The sequence below is a fragment of the Apodemus sylvaticus genome, chromosome 1 (genome assembly GCF_947179515.1).
Source record: "Apodemus sylvaticus chromosome 1, mApoSyl1.1, whole genome shotgun sequence".
Classification (NCBI taxonomy): Eukaryota; Metazoa; Chordata; class Mammalia; order Rodentia; family Muridae; genus Apodemus; species Apodemus sylvaticus.
Window position 1 is genome coordinate 178,343,304 of NC_067472.1, and position 16,306 is coordinate 178,359,609.

General features: G+C 48.6%; 2 protein-coding genes across 2 annotated transcripts in view; one reads left to right on the top strand and one right to left on the bottom strand.

Annotated features, from left to right (window-relative positions):
* The first annotated feature begins 47 nt into the window (after positions 1–47).
* Positions 48–4,735, top strand: Faap24 (FA core complex associated protein 24). The gene is made up of 4 exons (XM_052165497.1): positions 48–637; positions 1,484–1,623; positions 1,768–1,920; positions 3,906–4,735. Exons 1-4 carry the CDS (start codon positions 532–534, stop codon positions 4,170–4,172), a joined length of 666 nt encoding a protein of 221 aa, XP_052021457.1. The 5' UTR covers positions 48–531; the 3' UTR covers positions 4,173–4,735.
* The window catches only part of Rhpn2 (rhophilin Rho GTPase binding protein 2), a 60,574-nt gene continuing 48,994 nt past the window's right edge, over positions 4,727–16,306 (bottom strand). The window contains exons 11-15 of the mRNA XM_052165487.1: positions 15,403–15,597; positions 12,961–13,037; positions 12,206–12,352; positions 11,692–11,847; positions 4,727–6,317 (exon numbers count right to left, since the gene is read on the bottom strand). Of these exons, the coding sequence (XP_052021447.1) occupies positions 6,060–6,317; positions 11,692–11,847; positions 12,206–12,352; positions 12,961–13,037; positions 15,403–15,597 (833 nt within the window). The 3' untranslated portion in view covers positions 4,727–6,059. The remainder of the gene's footprint in view (positions 6,318–11,691; positions 11,848–12,205; positions 12,353–12,960; positions 13,038–15,402; positions 15,598–16,306) is intronic.

The window sequence follows — 16,306 nt, forward strand, 5'->3', positions numbered from 1 at the left end:
ATAAAACGCAGGCCAGGGCGGTCAGAATTTTTAAAGCCGGCTCCCGGGCTATGAGAACCCGGAAGTGACAGGGCTTCAGGTGAGGGTTACAGAGTTTCTAGACCCAGGCGCATTGAGCTTCCCTGCCTTTGTAGTCCTGCACAGGGACCGAATAGAGGAGCCACCCTAAGCGTCCTGTTAGGACACCAGCGCTAAGGGAGGTGCTTACAAAGAGGGAAGGAGTCACTAAAACAGAAATCTCCTGGTTTTAGCACGGAGTGGTAGGGCCCAGCTGTCATTTTAACACTTGGGCGGCTGAGTTCAAGTCTAGTTCGAGCTAGTAGTTAACTATCAGTACAGAGCCAAGCTTGATGATAAGATCCAGTCTTATTTTGAAAATGAATAAATAAATTTCTTGAATTCAGACTCAGTAGTTAATTGCCTGAAAAGCCACTCTACAGATCCTGCCAAAAGAGGTCCGGATCAGCTTCGTGTGCAACAGCGCCTGCTCTAGTGAGACCTTGCATTTTCCTCATTAGACCAAAACCACGGATGGAAAGGAACGCCCCTGGTGGTACAGGTCCGGTCTACGTGCCACTGGGGCATATTGTGGCTAATGAAAAATGGCGCGGGTCCCAACTGGCTCAGGAGATGCAAGGTCAGTGGGCTGTCTTCTATCAAAATCCTTTCTTCCCAGCAGGTTAAAAGAGAGAGAGAAATGCTGGGTATGGTGATGTTCTTTTGCAATCCCAGCACTCCTAAGACTGAAGCAGGAGAATCATTGAGTTAGAGACCAGCCCTGGCTACATAACAAGTTTAAAGGCAGCTTGGGCTATGAGAGCTTGTCTCAAAATAATTACGTAGACTAAAATAAAAGGAGTCTGGAGATAGGATAGCTCAGTGGTTAAGAGGACTGGCTGGTCTTGCAGAGGATCCTGGTTTAAGTGCCAGCACCCACAAGGTGTTTTGGGGGATCAGGCTACCCCCTCTTCTGGACTTTGGGGGCATTAGGCTTGCTCATGTGCACAGACATGCAAGCAAAACATACATATAAATTTTTGGGTCTTTCATTTTATTTTATTAAAAAGGAGGCTTAGGTGAGGTGGTGGTGGGTCACACCTTTAATCCCAGCACATAGGAGGCAGAGGCAGGAGGATTTCTGAGTTCAAGGCCAGCCTGATCAACAGAGTGAGCTCTAGAACAACCATGGCTACACAGAGAAACTCTGTCTCAATCCAACAAAAAGCAGGGTTGGGGCTAGAGATGGCTAGATCCCTAGCATCTCCATTGGGCTGCTTATGACTGCCTGTAATTCCAATTCCAGAGGATATGATGCCCTCTCGTGGCCTCTCAGGGTACCTGCACACACACACACACACACACACACACACACATTTTAAAAATGAGTCTAGACACAAAAAAATACATTTTAGCTGTTGCTGCTGCCTTGTTATCTGGAATTTCTAAAAAACTCATATTCTTGTCTTTTTTTTTTTTTTTTTAGGAAAAGTAAGACTCATTTTTGAGGAGGGTCTGGCATCAGCAGATTTTTATCTGTCTAGCAAATCTTGCATTCTCTATATCACTGAAGCAGATTTGGTAGCCGGACATGGCTACAGAAAGAGACTTGCTCGATTTAGAAATGTAAGTACCGAATTAGAGGCCCTAAAATCTAGCACCTCCTCCTATCCCCATTGCCCCTCTCACCAACCGTCCCAAGTGCTGAGTGATAGCTTTCTGAACCTCAAAAGGAGCTGCGTTATCAGATCTTACTCTTTTCTTTTGAAGTCTGCACATCTTCAAGGGATTATAATTGTTGAAAAAACCCATTTAAGTGAACAGTACTTCCCGGCAGTCCAGAAGTTTACCGTGCTAGACCTTGGGATGGTGCTGCTTCCAGTGGCCAGCCAGTCAGAAGCATCCTGCCTCATTACCCAGTTGGTAAGTACCAGACTTCTCCTTTATAATATCCCATCCAGAAGAAGCTCAGATCCTGACTTACTAAACCTGCCTTTATTATAATGGTGTTGGTTTCTCAAGATAATTTTTTTTAAAAAAAATATTGTTTTGTTTGTTTTCTGAGAAAGATTTTTTTCCTATGTAGACCAGGCCGGACTCAAACTCACAGAGATCCTCCTACTCTTGACTCCCAAGTGCTGGGATTAAAGGTGTGTGACACCACACCTGACTTCAAAGTAAATTTTGACCCAGGGTCTCATGTAGCTGAGATCGCAGGCATGCGTCACCACACTGGGCGAGATTCAGGCTGTGCCGGAGGTTGAACCCAGGACTTACTGCACGCAAGGCAGACACTCTGCCAATGACACCTCCATCTGGTTTATGGAAACTTTTGTGTGTAACAAAGGCTGTGAGTTGGAGCTCTGCTTTTGGCCTCCAGGCTGCACTGATGCGGTCTGCAGCACCATTATCCTACATTTGTACTGGGCAAAATGGCTCCCGGCAGCCCCTTTGTCCCATTGTTTAAGCAGCGGCATTTTGTGTGTGTGTGTGTGTGTGTGTGTGTGTGTCCATGCCCCCCTCCTGACCCCACCCATGCCACGCCCCATAAAGCCTGTGTAGCCCAGGCTGTCCTTGAACTCTTGATCCTCCTGTTTCTTCACAGGTCCATGGGATCACAAGCATCCCTGACCCTATGCCTAAGCTCAGTACTTCCCTGTATAGGCTTCCTGTATTTATCTCTTTACAACAAACAAATAAACAAACAAACAACTAAAAATAAAAAACCTGAGGCCGGGGGATGACCTGGTGGTTAAAGCAGCTGCTACACAAGCAGCTGAGTCTGATACCCCACCCCACCCATCTGGAAATGCTGGGCGTGATGACACATACCTGTCATTCTACCCCCAGGGAGAGAGACAGGCAGGTGCCTGTGGCTTGCTGGCCGGCCAGCCTAGCCTGATCAGCCAGCTATAGGCAAAGGACAGACCCTGTTTCAAACTCCAGGGAGCCCGAGGAACACCCAAGGTTGACCTCTGGTCACCATATGCGTGCAAACACATATTCCTGTGTGAATCTACACACCCAACAAAAACAGCCGGTGCTGGCCTCCCTCCTTTCCTGTGCTGTGTTCCCGAGTCTTTAGGTTGTTTGCTCGTTGATCCCAGTCTCTCTGTGTAGCTGGGGTGGCTTGGCACTTACTTTGTAGCCCTGGCTGACTTCAGACTTGCAGTGCTGGGAGTGTCTGGGAAATGTTTTTTAAAAGTGTCAGCCTGGAGGTGGTGGCGCATGCCTTTGAGCCCAGCACTTGGGAGGCAGAGGCAGGCAGATTTCTGAGTTCAAGGCCAGCCTGGTCTATAGAGTGAGTTCCAGGACAGCCAAGCTATGCAGAGAAAACCCTGTCTCATCTCGGAAAAGAAAAAAGAAAAGAAAAGAAAAAGAAAAGGAAAAGGTGTCATGGGCTGGCAAGTTGTGCAGAGGGTGACGGCACTTGCCACCCGAGGCTCGGAGTTCAATCCCTGAGTCCATGTGGTGGAAGAAGAGATTCTCTTCCCACAAATTGTCTCCTGAGCTCTACCTGCATGCTGTGGTGCATATATGTCTCCTCCCCCCCCCAATAATGTAAACTAGCATTTCCACCCACGACAAACCCCAATAAAAATTCACAAAAGTCAAACAAATAAAATGCATAAATTAATTAGTGTCGGGAGGCAAGTTCATGGAATATGCCTACAATTCAAGCCCCTGAGAACCAGGAGGATCATAACTTTGAGGCTATCCTGGGCTACATTATTTATATGTAAGCTAAATGGAACAACTGTCTTAAGGAGCTAGGGAAGTGACAAAGTAAGCAAGCCACACAGACATGGGGGAACCACACACACACACAATTTTGTTGTTGTTGTTGCAAAAAACTACCTGTCCACCAGAGGGCGCACACACCCTTTTCCTTTAATTTTCCCATTCAGGTTCTAGAACAAACCAGAGAGCCCAGCAAGAACCCTTTCCTCAGGAAGAAGCACTCCATGCTCTCTGAGTTCTCTCTTGTTCAAACTGTGCAGCAGATCCCAGGGGTTGGGAAGGTCAAGGCCCCCCTTCTGCTCCAGAAGTTTCCAAGCATCCAGCAACTGAGTAACGCGTCCATCCAAGAACTGGAGGAGGTCGTGGGACGCGCAGTCGCACAGCAAATCCACACCTTCTTCACCCAGCCTAAGCGACAGCAGCCCGGCACCTGACTTTGCCTTCAGACTCCAAACTACAGCGTCTGGTTTTCATATTTAAAAAGGAAGAAAGAAAGTTCTCTCAGTGGCAACAGGCTAAAGACAAGGAGAGGACCTATGACGCTCACAGGTCACCCGACCTCGTTGTCTGTCCAGGCAGCAACCTGGTGGGCCTTGGGGGTCTCGGGTGGCCCTGGCCACTTTCTGCTAAGATGAAGAGGATCCCACAGGCGTCCTCCAGAGACTCATTTTCAGCAGCCGCCAGCTGGAGCAGATTTGTACAAGGTACTTTGCCCTGCCTCTGTCCCTGAGAGGTCCTGTGAGGGTCCAGGTGGCGGATGTCAGGGCTTAGAGCTACGTAGGGAGTGCCCCTGTTCCCAATTGTCAGGGCTACGGCTCAGGTCTTCTCCGCACACATCGGGCACCTGTGCTATGGAGTTTCTGCCAGGGCCAACAAACGCCTTTCCCTCCCTCATAACCCCTTCCTCCCTTCTCAACACAATAAAATGATTTTGTGCTATGGATGATATGGAAGAAATAATTCAGATGAAATAAAAGCAAAAAACTCAAACAATGAATATGACTTTATTTAAATATTTATACAAACACAGCCCCAGGGATAGTGGGCACACTTTCCTTAAGGCATTTGCGTTCTCGAGATATTACACAATAGAAAAATATTTAAATCCTTCTTACTTCTCTAAGATCCACAGGCTATGTCCTTAAGCACATCGCTTAAACTGTGTCAACCGTGACTCTGTCACAGTGTCATCCAACCTATAGCCCCAGAGTCAAGTTGGCAGATGCATCTTACAAAGTCAAGTAGAGGTTTCAACTTGACTAAGTTTGCGTCTTTACCTTGTAAACTGTGAAACTACTACTTAAACCAGGACTCTTAAAATATATAGTCACATACCTCCTACTTTAAACAAAAAGAGCAACGTTTTGAGTATCAAACAGTATAGTATCTACCCTGTAGACGGTATCTCCTAACACTGCCATTGTGTTAGCTACTGGTCAGTATGATATCACTGGGGGAAGGTGATTCTGGAGTAAGGAAAGGCAGGATTGGTACTAGGCTTTGTCTGGGAAAGAACAGTCAAATTATGCAGGAATGACAGAAGATGTACCATTTCATCTTATGAATTCCCAAGTACTTAAAGCAGCCTGTTCCAGTTTTGTTTGTTTGAGACAGGGTTTCTCTGTGTAGCCCCAGCTGTCCTGGAACTCACTCTGTAGACCAGACAGGCCTCAAACTCACGGACATCTTCCAAGCAGCCTGGTTTTAGTTAACACCTCTAACCTGCTTCTATTCAAGAGTCACTGGAACTAGAGGTTAAGAAGTCACTATTATCCAAATCAAAACACTCGGATATAGTACCAAAGTAGGTGGTCCCAATTAATCTCTCACAGTGCCTGAATATCTTAATCACAGCCATTAAAAACTGCCATAGCAGTTGCTGGGTGGTGGAGGCACAGGCCATTAATCCCAGCGCTCGGAAGGCAGAGGCAGATAGATCTCTTGAGTTCAAGGCCAGCCTGGTCTACAAGGCAACTCGGAAGGCAGAGGCAGATAGATCTCTTGAGTTCAAGGCCAGCCTGATCTACAAAGCAACTTCTAGGACAGACAGGGTTACACAGAGAACACGATTTTGGAAAACCAAAAAACAGTTAAAACATCCAGGCTCTTCTATGCCCTATTTTATAGAATAAATAACTGCAGCAATGTGAAAATCCCTGTGCGGCTGGGTTTTCCACCAATCTCTAGAGGTCTCTCTTTCACATTCACAACAAGCACATCCAAGTTTACACTGTGAAAAGATGGGGTTGGAGAGCAAGGCCATCACAGCATGGGTGGTTAGACGGTGGAGGCTGCCGAGCGACCTGTTCCCGCTCCTCCCTTCAGTACAGAGAGCTGTCGGAGTTGAGCAGGCTGAAGGGAGTCGGGAGCTTCTTCTTGCTTTGCGGCCTTGCCAGGCCCACCTCAGGGAGGCACAGCGTGCTGGCCGACTTCTGTCTGTTTTTACTGGTGCCCCAACTCAAGAAGGAGAGCTTTTTTGAGATCTTCTTGGTCTTAGCTTTGTCGTCATCGTCCATGGACAGGCATATCATGGAGTAAGTTTTCTGCATCCCCACAGAGTAAGTGGCACACTTATTATGCTGTTTGTGGGGAAGGAAGAAGAAAAGTGTGAGGCATTACTAGTTAGTAATGGAGAGCAAATCTGACACTCAGGGTGGTCCAGGTAGAGTTTGGGAGGAAGAAACAAGAGGAAGAGAACTTCAAGAGCAGTCTCGGCCACTCAGTGAGTTGAAGGCCAGCCTGAGTCACCGCAGATGTTGTACTAAGAACCCAAACGTTTGAGACTCGCACTGTACACTGACAGACTGACAGCACCCTTTCTGAAGGAGGGTGATAGAGGGCCGGCAAGATGGCCCAGTGGGTAAAGATGTTTGCTACAAAGGCTGGTGACCTGAATCCCATCCTCTGAACCTATCTGATAGAAAATGGCTCCTACAAGTCATCCTGTGACCTCTGCATACATACTATGGTACACACTCTCTCTCTTTCTCTCTCTCTCTCTCTCTCTCTCTCTCTCTCTCTCTCTCTCTCTCTCTCTCACACACACACACACACACACACACACACACTCAGGTTGATATAAATCTAAAACTTGGGTGACTGATGCTCTTATAAAATTATGCCCTGAAGAGCTAGGTCAGAGGGAAGATGGCGCATCAAGTAAAGGCCTCCATGCAAGGAAGGGGGGAACTGACTAGTTGTCCCCTGACCTCCACATGTGCTCCAAGGAACACACGCCCAATAAATAAACCCAACCTAAACCTCTGTCAAGCACAGTCGGGCAGTGTGTGCTACACATCTTAGCACTCAGGATGCTGAGGGAGGGGGATCAAGAGCTGTTTGATTTTTAATACAGGGAACCATAAAGGAAGGATATTTATGGTGATTGCCCTTATGTGCTGGCTAGTTTTATGTCAACTTGACCCATGCTAGGGTCACTGGAGAAGAGGGAACCTCAGATTGAGAAAACACCTCTGTGAGATCAGGCTGTAGGCAAGCCTACAGGGCATTCACTTAATTAGGATCGATGGCAGAGGGTCCCCAGTGTGGGCGGTGCAGTCCCTGGTTGGATGGCCCTGGAGTCTATAAGAAAGCCGGTTGAGAAGGCCAGGGGGAGCAAGTCAGTAAGCAGCACCTCCATGGCCTCTGCATCAGCTCCTGCGTCCAGGTTCCTGCCTTGTCTTTAGTTCCAGCCTTTACATCTTTTGATAATGAACAGTGCTGTGGAAACATGGATCAAATAAACCCTTTCCTGGCCAGGCTTCTTTGGTCCTGGAGTCTGAGTTCCATCCCCTTTGCCCTCCAGCTTTTGATGATGAACTGTAATATGGAAGAGTGACCCAAATAAACCCTTTCCTACCCAAGCTGCTTTTGGTCCTGGTGTTTTATTTCAGCCGTAGTAACTCTAGCTAGGACACCTTAGAATCTGGTAATTTTGGGTCAAGACTCCCTTTCAAAGACTCCAACGGGACATACGATCATTAAAAACAACGAAACCAAATTCTTGAGCCAGATTCCAGAATTCTGAGAGTCTCTGACCTGCTTTGATCTGCCTTCTACCATGATAATGGCTTCCTCACAAACACTGTCAGTTCTAGTCCTCCCTCTTCTGGCAGGATGCCAGCTCCAGTTCTACCAGATGCCTTTCTCCCCCCCCCCCCCCCCCCAGCCCTCCATCCTTCAAACAGCTTGTTTAGAGGATATTTCCCAAACTGACTGGCTTTCCTGGCCCCGTGGCTCTGGATGACCTTTGACCTGACATGCCAGTCCTCCCCTGGTCCCACCTGCCCTTTGCTCCGAGATGGTTCTTATAATCCTCTCTGCTCAGGACACATATATCCTCCGGAGAGCCTTGCCCTACAAGCAATTGTGATGGTGTCAAAGAACAGACCCCAGCTGCCTGGATTCCACTCCCCCTCCTCCAGGTAGCAGCCCACGCCCTGCATTCCTGCCTCAGAGGCGTTCCTGGCAGACACAGGCTCGCTCTGCTATCCATGCATGTCCACGTGTGCAAACACACACACACACACACATTCTTTGAGAAGCTTTGCTGACCCTTTGCCCTCCCAGGACCACTCCAGGGTCTGCCCCCTTCTCAGGTCTTCCCTTCCTCTGTTGTCTGTAGATGGCGGCGTGCTCCCTGCCTCTGAGTCCCCAGGCCTCCCTGCCCTCTGTCTGAAACTTTCAGGGCACTTCTCAAAACCACTGTCTGATCTAACTCTGAAAACCTACTGCCAAGGCCACCAAGGCCCAGAGAGGGTATTAACCAGCTGCAGCCACACAGCTTGTTGACAGTCAGGGCCTGATTCCAGCTCTACATTCTGACGATGCATGGATTCTTTCCACAGTGGTAGTAGTCTCCAAACACGCTCTAGGGGAGGAGTAGGATTCCCACCATTCAAAACAAAGAGTAGCAGGTGAATGATCGGGGTGGAAACAGCCCTCCGCTTGTTCTCACCACTTTGATTGATGCTTTTCCATGCCTGGGGAGGGACCCAGGACATGCTAAGCAAGCGTTATATTCTGAGACACACGCCCAGCACCCACCATTCAAGTTTGTTTTGCAGGAGAGCTGGTTAAAAACAATGTTCGGGGGCTGGAGAGATGGCTCCGTGGCTAAGAGCACCTGCTGCTCTCCCAGAGGGCGTGAGCTCAGTTCCCAGCACCCACGTCTGAAGGCCCACAACCAGCTGTAACTCCAGCTCCAAGGGACCCGCCACTTCTGGCACCTAGTACCTGTGCTCACTCACGTGTGCATACATACCCACGCGTGGACACACACCTTCTCGTAATTAGAATTAACAACCAGAAACCTTTGAAAAGCAAACAGTGGTCAAGTGTCATGATCTGAAGTCTTCATTGGCTACAAAACATAACAATCGTGGGCACGGGGCTAATGAGATGGCTCAGCGGTTAAGAATGGCTCCTCTTCCAGAGGTCCTGAGTTCAAATCCCAGCAACCACATGGTGGCTCACAACCATCCATAATGAGATGTGATGCCCTCTGGCATGTAGGTGTGCATGCAGACTGAGCATGCCTGTGTTTAAAAAATACATAAATAAATATTCAAAGAAACTGTCATGGGTATCATTGTCACACCTATTGTATACACAAATGGCTCTTGTGTCCCGTGCTGTGGGCTTTACCTACTCTAACTCATCATGCCCACCAAGACCCTGGGGTACAGGTCTGCTCTCCCCATTATCTTGAGCTTCAGAGCTATCCTTGGACTACCCAAGGTCCATGCACGGTGCCAGCCAGATTCTGCGCTGAGCGGCCACTTTTAAAACCATGCCCTGTTGGCCTGACTCAAAGGCAAGGCAACACCAGAGATAAATAAGCCTTTTAATCAGTCGTGGGTGCACAGCGAGCTCTGTAGAGTCCGAACTCCTGACTATGTTCAAGACCTTGCCCGGCTGTCTGCCTAACCCCTTCTTACTTGTCTGCCTGTCCAAAATCCTGCCAGTCACCCCGGATTTTGAGTATGTGTCTCCAGCCCACGGCATTCTCCATGGCTTCCTAGTGTTCTGTGAGTCTAAACTTCCTCTTCTTGTTGTCTTTACTTATTTTTGCCTCTTTCAAGGCTGCCCTCACTTTGGGAGGCTATGGAAACTTTGTTACTGCTGCCTGTTGGCTGAAATGGATGTTCCCAGAAGAGCCTTGAAGGTGATATCTGCTGATCTACCAAGATGTGGGGACAAACAGGCCAGTTCCGGCTGCCCCTGCCCCCAGACAGGGTTTCTCTGTGTAGCCCTGGCTGTCCAGGAACTCACTCTGTAGACAAGGCTGGCCTCGAACTCAGAAACCCGCCTGCCTCTGCCTCCCAGAGCACTGGGATTACAGGTGTGCGCCACCACCGCCCGACCTCTCCTCTCTTAAGTTGTTTACTTCTGTCCTTACTTCAGTCACGGTGACATGAAGTTAACTAATACAGCTCCCAAATGCTGCATATGATCGCATATGCACGCATACACACACACAATACACACACACATACACACAAGAGTGTGAGCACATGTCAACACTGCTCACTTGTCCAGATATCCATATCCAAGCAGTAGATATCCTTCTAAAACAAACCTTGGTCTATGTCAGCACCCTTCTGTGAAGACTAAATGGCTTCTGATCTCCACCCATCAACAAGCCTCGCCCTGTGCTTCCTGTAATCCACTCCAGTCATAGCAAGCCTGCTTAAAGGTTTTCCTCTCCCTCTGGCACAGTCTGTGCTCCTGTTGGTGCCATGCTCAGCACACCCTTATTTTCTTTCTCTCTTTTTAACAATTACATATTGCTATTTTATGTGTATGAGTGTCTGCAAGGTCCAAGTTGGCCAGAAGAGGGTGCCAGGTACAGCAGTAGGTTGCCTTGTGGGTGCTGGAGATGGAACCTGGGTCTTCTGCAGGAACAGCAAATGTTAGCCGCTGAGCCATCCCTTCCCCTGTGCACTCTTCTTATGCTTCTTCCTTCTTGTCACTCGCACCTGAGTCCAAGCTCTGTCAGCCTTGTACCCACTGCTGGACACTAGACCATGTTAGTCTTCTTTACAAAGCCACAGCTATGCTATGCTTTTCTGTGCAAGTCAGGGGAGAAACCCTGGGACCCTGGAAGCCTCGGCTTCCTGTTCTGCACCACGGTCTCTCCTACCAGGACGCCATCTACCTTACCACAGAGCAGAGCAATGGGGCTGTGAGATCTGGACTTTCAACCTCCTACATTGTGAGCTGAATAAATCTCTGTTTCATAAGCCGTTTGCCTCTAGTCTCCTGTTATAGTAATGAAAAGCTGACTAATAGAGACGAGAGCTTAGGCTCAGAGTACTGTGAATGAAAACTGTTATGGTATGAACAGTCTATGGCATATTGTTAAGTGTGGCAAAGTGCAGAAGAGAATTGACGCTTTGGTGTCCCCTCCTTTCCCTGGGCAAACACTCAAAGGCTCTAACTTCACACCTGAACTTACAGAAGCACCAAACACTTCCCAAGATCTCACTGGAAACAACTGTCATGGTCTCTTAGTCCTTCTGTATAAACCAACCGTCTGTCTGTCTGTCTGTCTGTCTGTCTCCTTCCCTTCCTCCCCACCGCCATCAGTCTGGCACAGGGTCCCAGAGTGTATCCCAGGCTGGCATGGCCCTCACCATCCCAGGTGATAAAATTCCAGGTGCATAATATGCTCACCTTTACCTGAACATTTTTATGGCATTACCCTGTGATTACACAGAATTTCACCAGAAAAACCAGTGGGCTAATTAGCCTGAGATTAAAGAATTCAGTTTTCAGGTTATCTCTTTGACCCAGGGCAAGCGCCTCCCGGGATGCTGAGCAGAAGAGACCACGGGATGGCTTCAGATGCCTCTGCCCTAGGTAGAGGGGAAGGCAGGGGGCCTGACAATGCCAAGGGCCATCCAATAGCTTCCCCCACCCGTTACTCGCCACCAGGGCGCTGGTGCTTACCATGGATGACACGGGGTCCAGGAGGCTCACGACCTTCATCTCAATCTCGTCTCCCCCAAAGCTCTTCAGCAACTTCATAACCTCACTCACCGTCAGCCACTTGCAATCCACGTCTTGAATAGAAACAATATAATCTCCTTCCTTGGCCCCTGCAAGCTAAAAAGAAATGTTTAAGTAAATGTCAGAGATAAGTCATTACATTCCAGAATATGTCCCCAGTGGTGCAAGCAGTCACTGATGTAAGTCTGTCTTTGATTTGGGGGGGATTTCTGGGGGGAGGGGTGCATCTGTATGCTAATTAAGTGCTCCAGCACTAAGCCCTACATTTGCATAAAGTTTACCAGAAATACAAATTCATCTGAGGGGCAGGGTGGGTATGAAGCATCCAGAAGGTCTTTTGCTTCGAGTTAGACCTTAGACATGGCAAACCCCAAACTCCATCACCCACCCAGCTACTTGTGCCCAGGCTGCTGGCTCTGACTCCTCCCTGCTCCCGGTCGGTCCTCCCACTTACCGAAGCAGAGCAGTGAGGATCCAGGAAGTGCACCTGGACTGGGGCATTCCCCCGTAAGGTGAACCCCAAGTCCCCTTCCTCCACGATGAAGCGAAAGCCTCGAGGAGGTGACCATCTCTTGTTGGCCGAAAACACAGACAGGGGGCCCTTGGGAAGAGAGGGTGATGAGGTGACGTTTTGGAGGCTGAATTGCTGTGCAGCCTAGGCTGCGCTCAAACACATGGATTCAAGGGACGAACGCTCCTGCCTCTGTTCTCCAACCAGCTCCATTGTGCCTAATGTCACACGGGGGCAGTACGTGCTGGTGCAGTCATGTAAGAACAGTATTTACATGGTTTCTAACATAGCCAGGATGGTTGAAATATGATTATCTTATAGAAATTTATTCATATTCTCTCTCACTCTACTGGGGCTTTGAGGAATGCTAGGCAAGAGCATTGTAATTAAATTATGCCCCTAAACCTAAAATAATCTTAGTAGTAGTGCCAGGCATGGTGACACAGGCTTTTAAGCCTAGCACTTAGGAAGCAGAAAAGGATCTCTATGAGTTCAAGGCCAGCCTGGTCTACATAGTGAGCTGAAGATTGGCATGGCTACACAGAGAAACACAGTCTCAAAAAACAAAACAAAACAAAATGAAACAACAAAACAACCAACCCCCCCCCAAATAGACAAAATAATAAAGTAAATACAGTTTTAAAAAAAAAAAGGTTCAAAAACCTTCATGTAATTTATGAACTAAGTGGCCGACATACCAGCTTCTGGAAGAAGTCTGTCACTGTCACTTTGGAGAAGTCGGGGAAGGTTATTCTGGCCTCTTGCTCAGTTTTTGCTAGAAAAGAAGGTTAGAATTAGGGTAAGTGTGTGTGTCACAGGAAGTCATTCCTGAAAACTCGGGTCTCAGGCCTCCCCCCAAAGACACTAACAACGTCCCCTTGGCTTAAACACACAGTAGTGTAGACGGAAAACTCCTCAGGCCTGGCCCAAGGAGACCACGCTTTTCACGGGGAGCCTTAGACCATCTGGAGCAGGGACAGAGAAGATCAGACACGACCCTGCCTTCCAGGAGCTTGTTCATATGCAGGCCTTCTCAGCCTTCCCAAAGCCGTGACCCTTGAACACAGCTTCTCATGTTGTGGTGACTCCCAACCATTAAATTATTTTGTTGCTACTTTATATATCTAACCCTGTTACTGCTGTGAATCATAAAGTAAATATCTCTGTTTCCCAGTGATCTTAGGCAGACTCCTGTGAAAGGACCATCTGACCCCAAAGGGGTCAAGACCCACAGGTTGAGAACTGCTGATCTAGCAGGAAGTCATAGTCACCAAGGCAGACTCTCTCCATTCACACACTAACCCCCCCAGGGTCTGAAGGATACTAACAGGATGCTGCTAGAGTGGTAAAGCTGCTTGTGAGTCACAGTTCTTCATTCTGCCATGGAGTTTGTCTCTCCCTCCTGGGCAGAGGGGAGTACAGCATCTGAGTGGAACCCTTGAGAGACATGCGTACTGCCACCAGATGTGGGGTGGCCTGGGATAAGAACTTGTATCCCTAAGCATGTCCTCCTTGCTTCTATTTTGTCCTTCTGGAGATCAAATGCAGGGCCTCACAAACAAGGAAGTGTGCAGGGCCACGCCCCCACTGGAGGATTCTATAGGCAAGTGCTTTAATGCTGAGCCATGCCCCCAGGCCCCCATTGGAGGATTCTAGGCAGGTGCTTTACTACTGAGCCACGCCCCCAGATCCCCATTGGAGGATTCTAGGCAGGTGCTTTACTACTGAGCCACGCCTCCAGACCCCCACTGGAGGATTCTAGGTAGGTGCTTTACTACTGAACCCCGCCTGTAGGACTCTAAAGTGCCTTGCCCGCTGAGCTACACCCCAAGTGCTTCCTCTTCTCTAACACGGGTAAAGTTAGCACCTTCTTCAGTGCTAATACAGATGGGAGTATTGAGGCTGGCAGACCTCAGATGCTAATACTGATACAGAAGAAGCCAGGAGTCCAGCTCAAGGAGGTCTCTCGAGGAGACCAAGATCAGAGGTGTCGGAAACAGGGAGGGTGAGATATTATGATACATGTTTTTGGCTTTCACCCACAGTTTCTGGCATAACTCCCTCCCCACAGCAGGCTATAGAAACTAAAACTTCTGTCCTCCCAGGCAATCCTAAAAGATCTAATCATTTTGTCTAGGATCTGGCCACAGAAACTCTGACAGATGCTTGTCTGATAGCAGGTCCTGAGATCTGTCCATTCCAAAGGGACCTGCCCCATCCTTTGGAGCTGGGAATGATTCGGAGGTTCCCACATGACCAGCTAGAACCGGTTTTTCTTCTATATCCTTAGGAGGGTCCTGACTCAACTGGATTACCCTCCATTTCTCAACCCCAAATAAAAAAAAATCGTCATTGTAAAGCAAACTAGCTAGTGAAGTCCTGCAGAGACATTTCCCAGTACAGCAGTAACTGTCTAGGCCACCTCAACACTGCAGTAAGTGACACCTGGGAGATATTTAGAAATGTTGGGGGGGTCACAAAAAGGGAGAGAGAGCAAGGCCAGAAATAGAAACAGTTACACATTTGGCTTCCAAGTTAGAGAGGCAGAAGTGGTCTCTAGTGGAATATGCAGGCCTCAGACTAACAAGTAAGGCTCCAGGCATTTCTGCAGGCCTGAGACCCATGAGGAGAGGTATACCCAACCTAAATGAGAGAAAGCAGAGCCCAGGAAAACGCTGGGAAGGTGAACTGAGCAGGAAGATCAGCAGAGGGCAGAGTGACACAAACTTAGGAACGCAAAACAAGACCAGGAGAGAAGGAATCAATGCACAAAGGAGGAAGCGGGGACTGGAGGAGGCGGGGACTGGGAGGAGGCGGGGACTGAGAGAGACTGAGGCTGAAACACTCTGAAGATGGGAAGGAAAAGGTAGAAGGGATTAAGAGCCTCACCTCTTCATTAGGCCCAGGCAGAGGCTGGCCTTGAATTTACAGCAATCCTCCTGCCTCACCTCCTCAATACTAGAATTACAGGTATGTATATCACTACATCCAACAGAGGAATAGCACTAGGTCCCTCCCCAATCCAGTCCTGACAAAACCAGGCCCTGGTGATCAGGCCTTGCTTGAACTCTGCCAGATAGCCAAATAAAAGGCTGTGTGGCACCCACCCTCCCAGGCGCTAGACAGTTCCCACCACTCACGGAGGATATCAGGAGCGTCAATCAAGTTCAGAAGGTCGTCATCCTCTCGGTGCTGGGTGTACTTGAGCTGAGTGCGCTGATGGGCAGCAGACAGCACGTCCCGGAGCACCTGAATGCCACGCAGCTTCTTACACAGGTTGGCCTCCCTCAGGGACTCCTCGTGGTAGCCAATGGCCCGGTGCAGATGTCCTTTACCTGCAGATAGAAACATCTCTCAGACCAAGAAAGGCCTTTCTAATTAAGTCACTTAAAAAAAAAAAAAAGCCAGGCAGTGGTGGCACACGCCTTTAATCCCAGCACTTGGGAGGCAGAGGCAGGTGGATTTCTAAGTTTGAGGCCAGCCTGGTCTACAGAGTGAGTTCTAGGACAGCCAAGGCTACTCAGAGAAACCATGTCTCAGAAAAAAAAATCCTGTGTGTTTTTGTTTGTGTATTTGATGAGGTTTTTTTTTTTTTTTTTTTTTTTTTTGAGAGGGGGTGGAGGGAATGTTAGTCACAAATATCCCAGGCTGGCCTCGAACTTATTCTGTCCCAAAGCTGACCTTGAACTGTTGATCCTCCTGCCTCCACCTCCCTAGTTCTGGGATGGCCGGCATACTCTACCACCCCTGGTTCATGTGTGTTAGGGATCCCTCCCTGGGCTGCATGCACGCTAGGCTCTGCCAACCAAGTAGCCGGGTTAACTATTAAGCAGAGCTCCAAAGCAAAGCAGAAACCTTAGGGATACGTGACAGGAGAAAGTTCCTGAAAGAAAAACAAGTGCAAAGGCCCTGGGGCAGGAGCATAACCAGGTCTTCAAGGAAAGTGGGTTCTGACTAGACAGAGGGTAGACAGAAAGATAAATCCGATCAGGACGTGGACCGGATCACTGCTGACCATACTTGTGCTGGCAAGGCCAGGGAGGA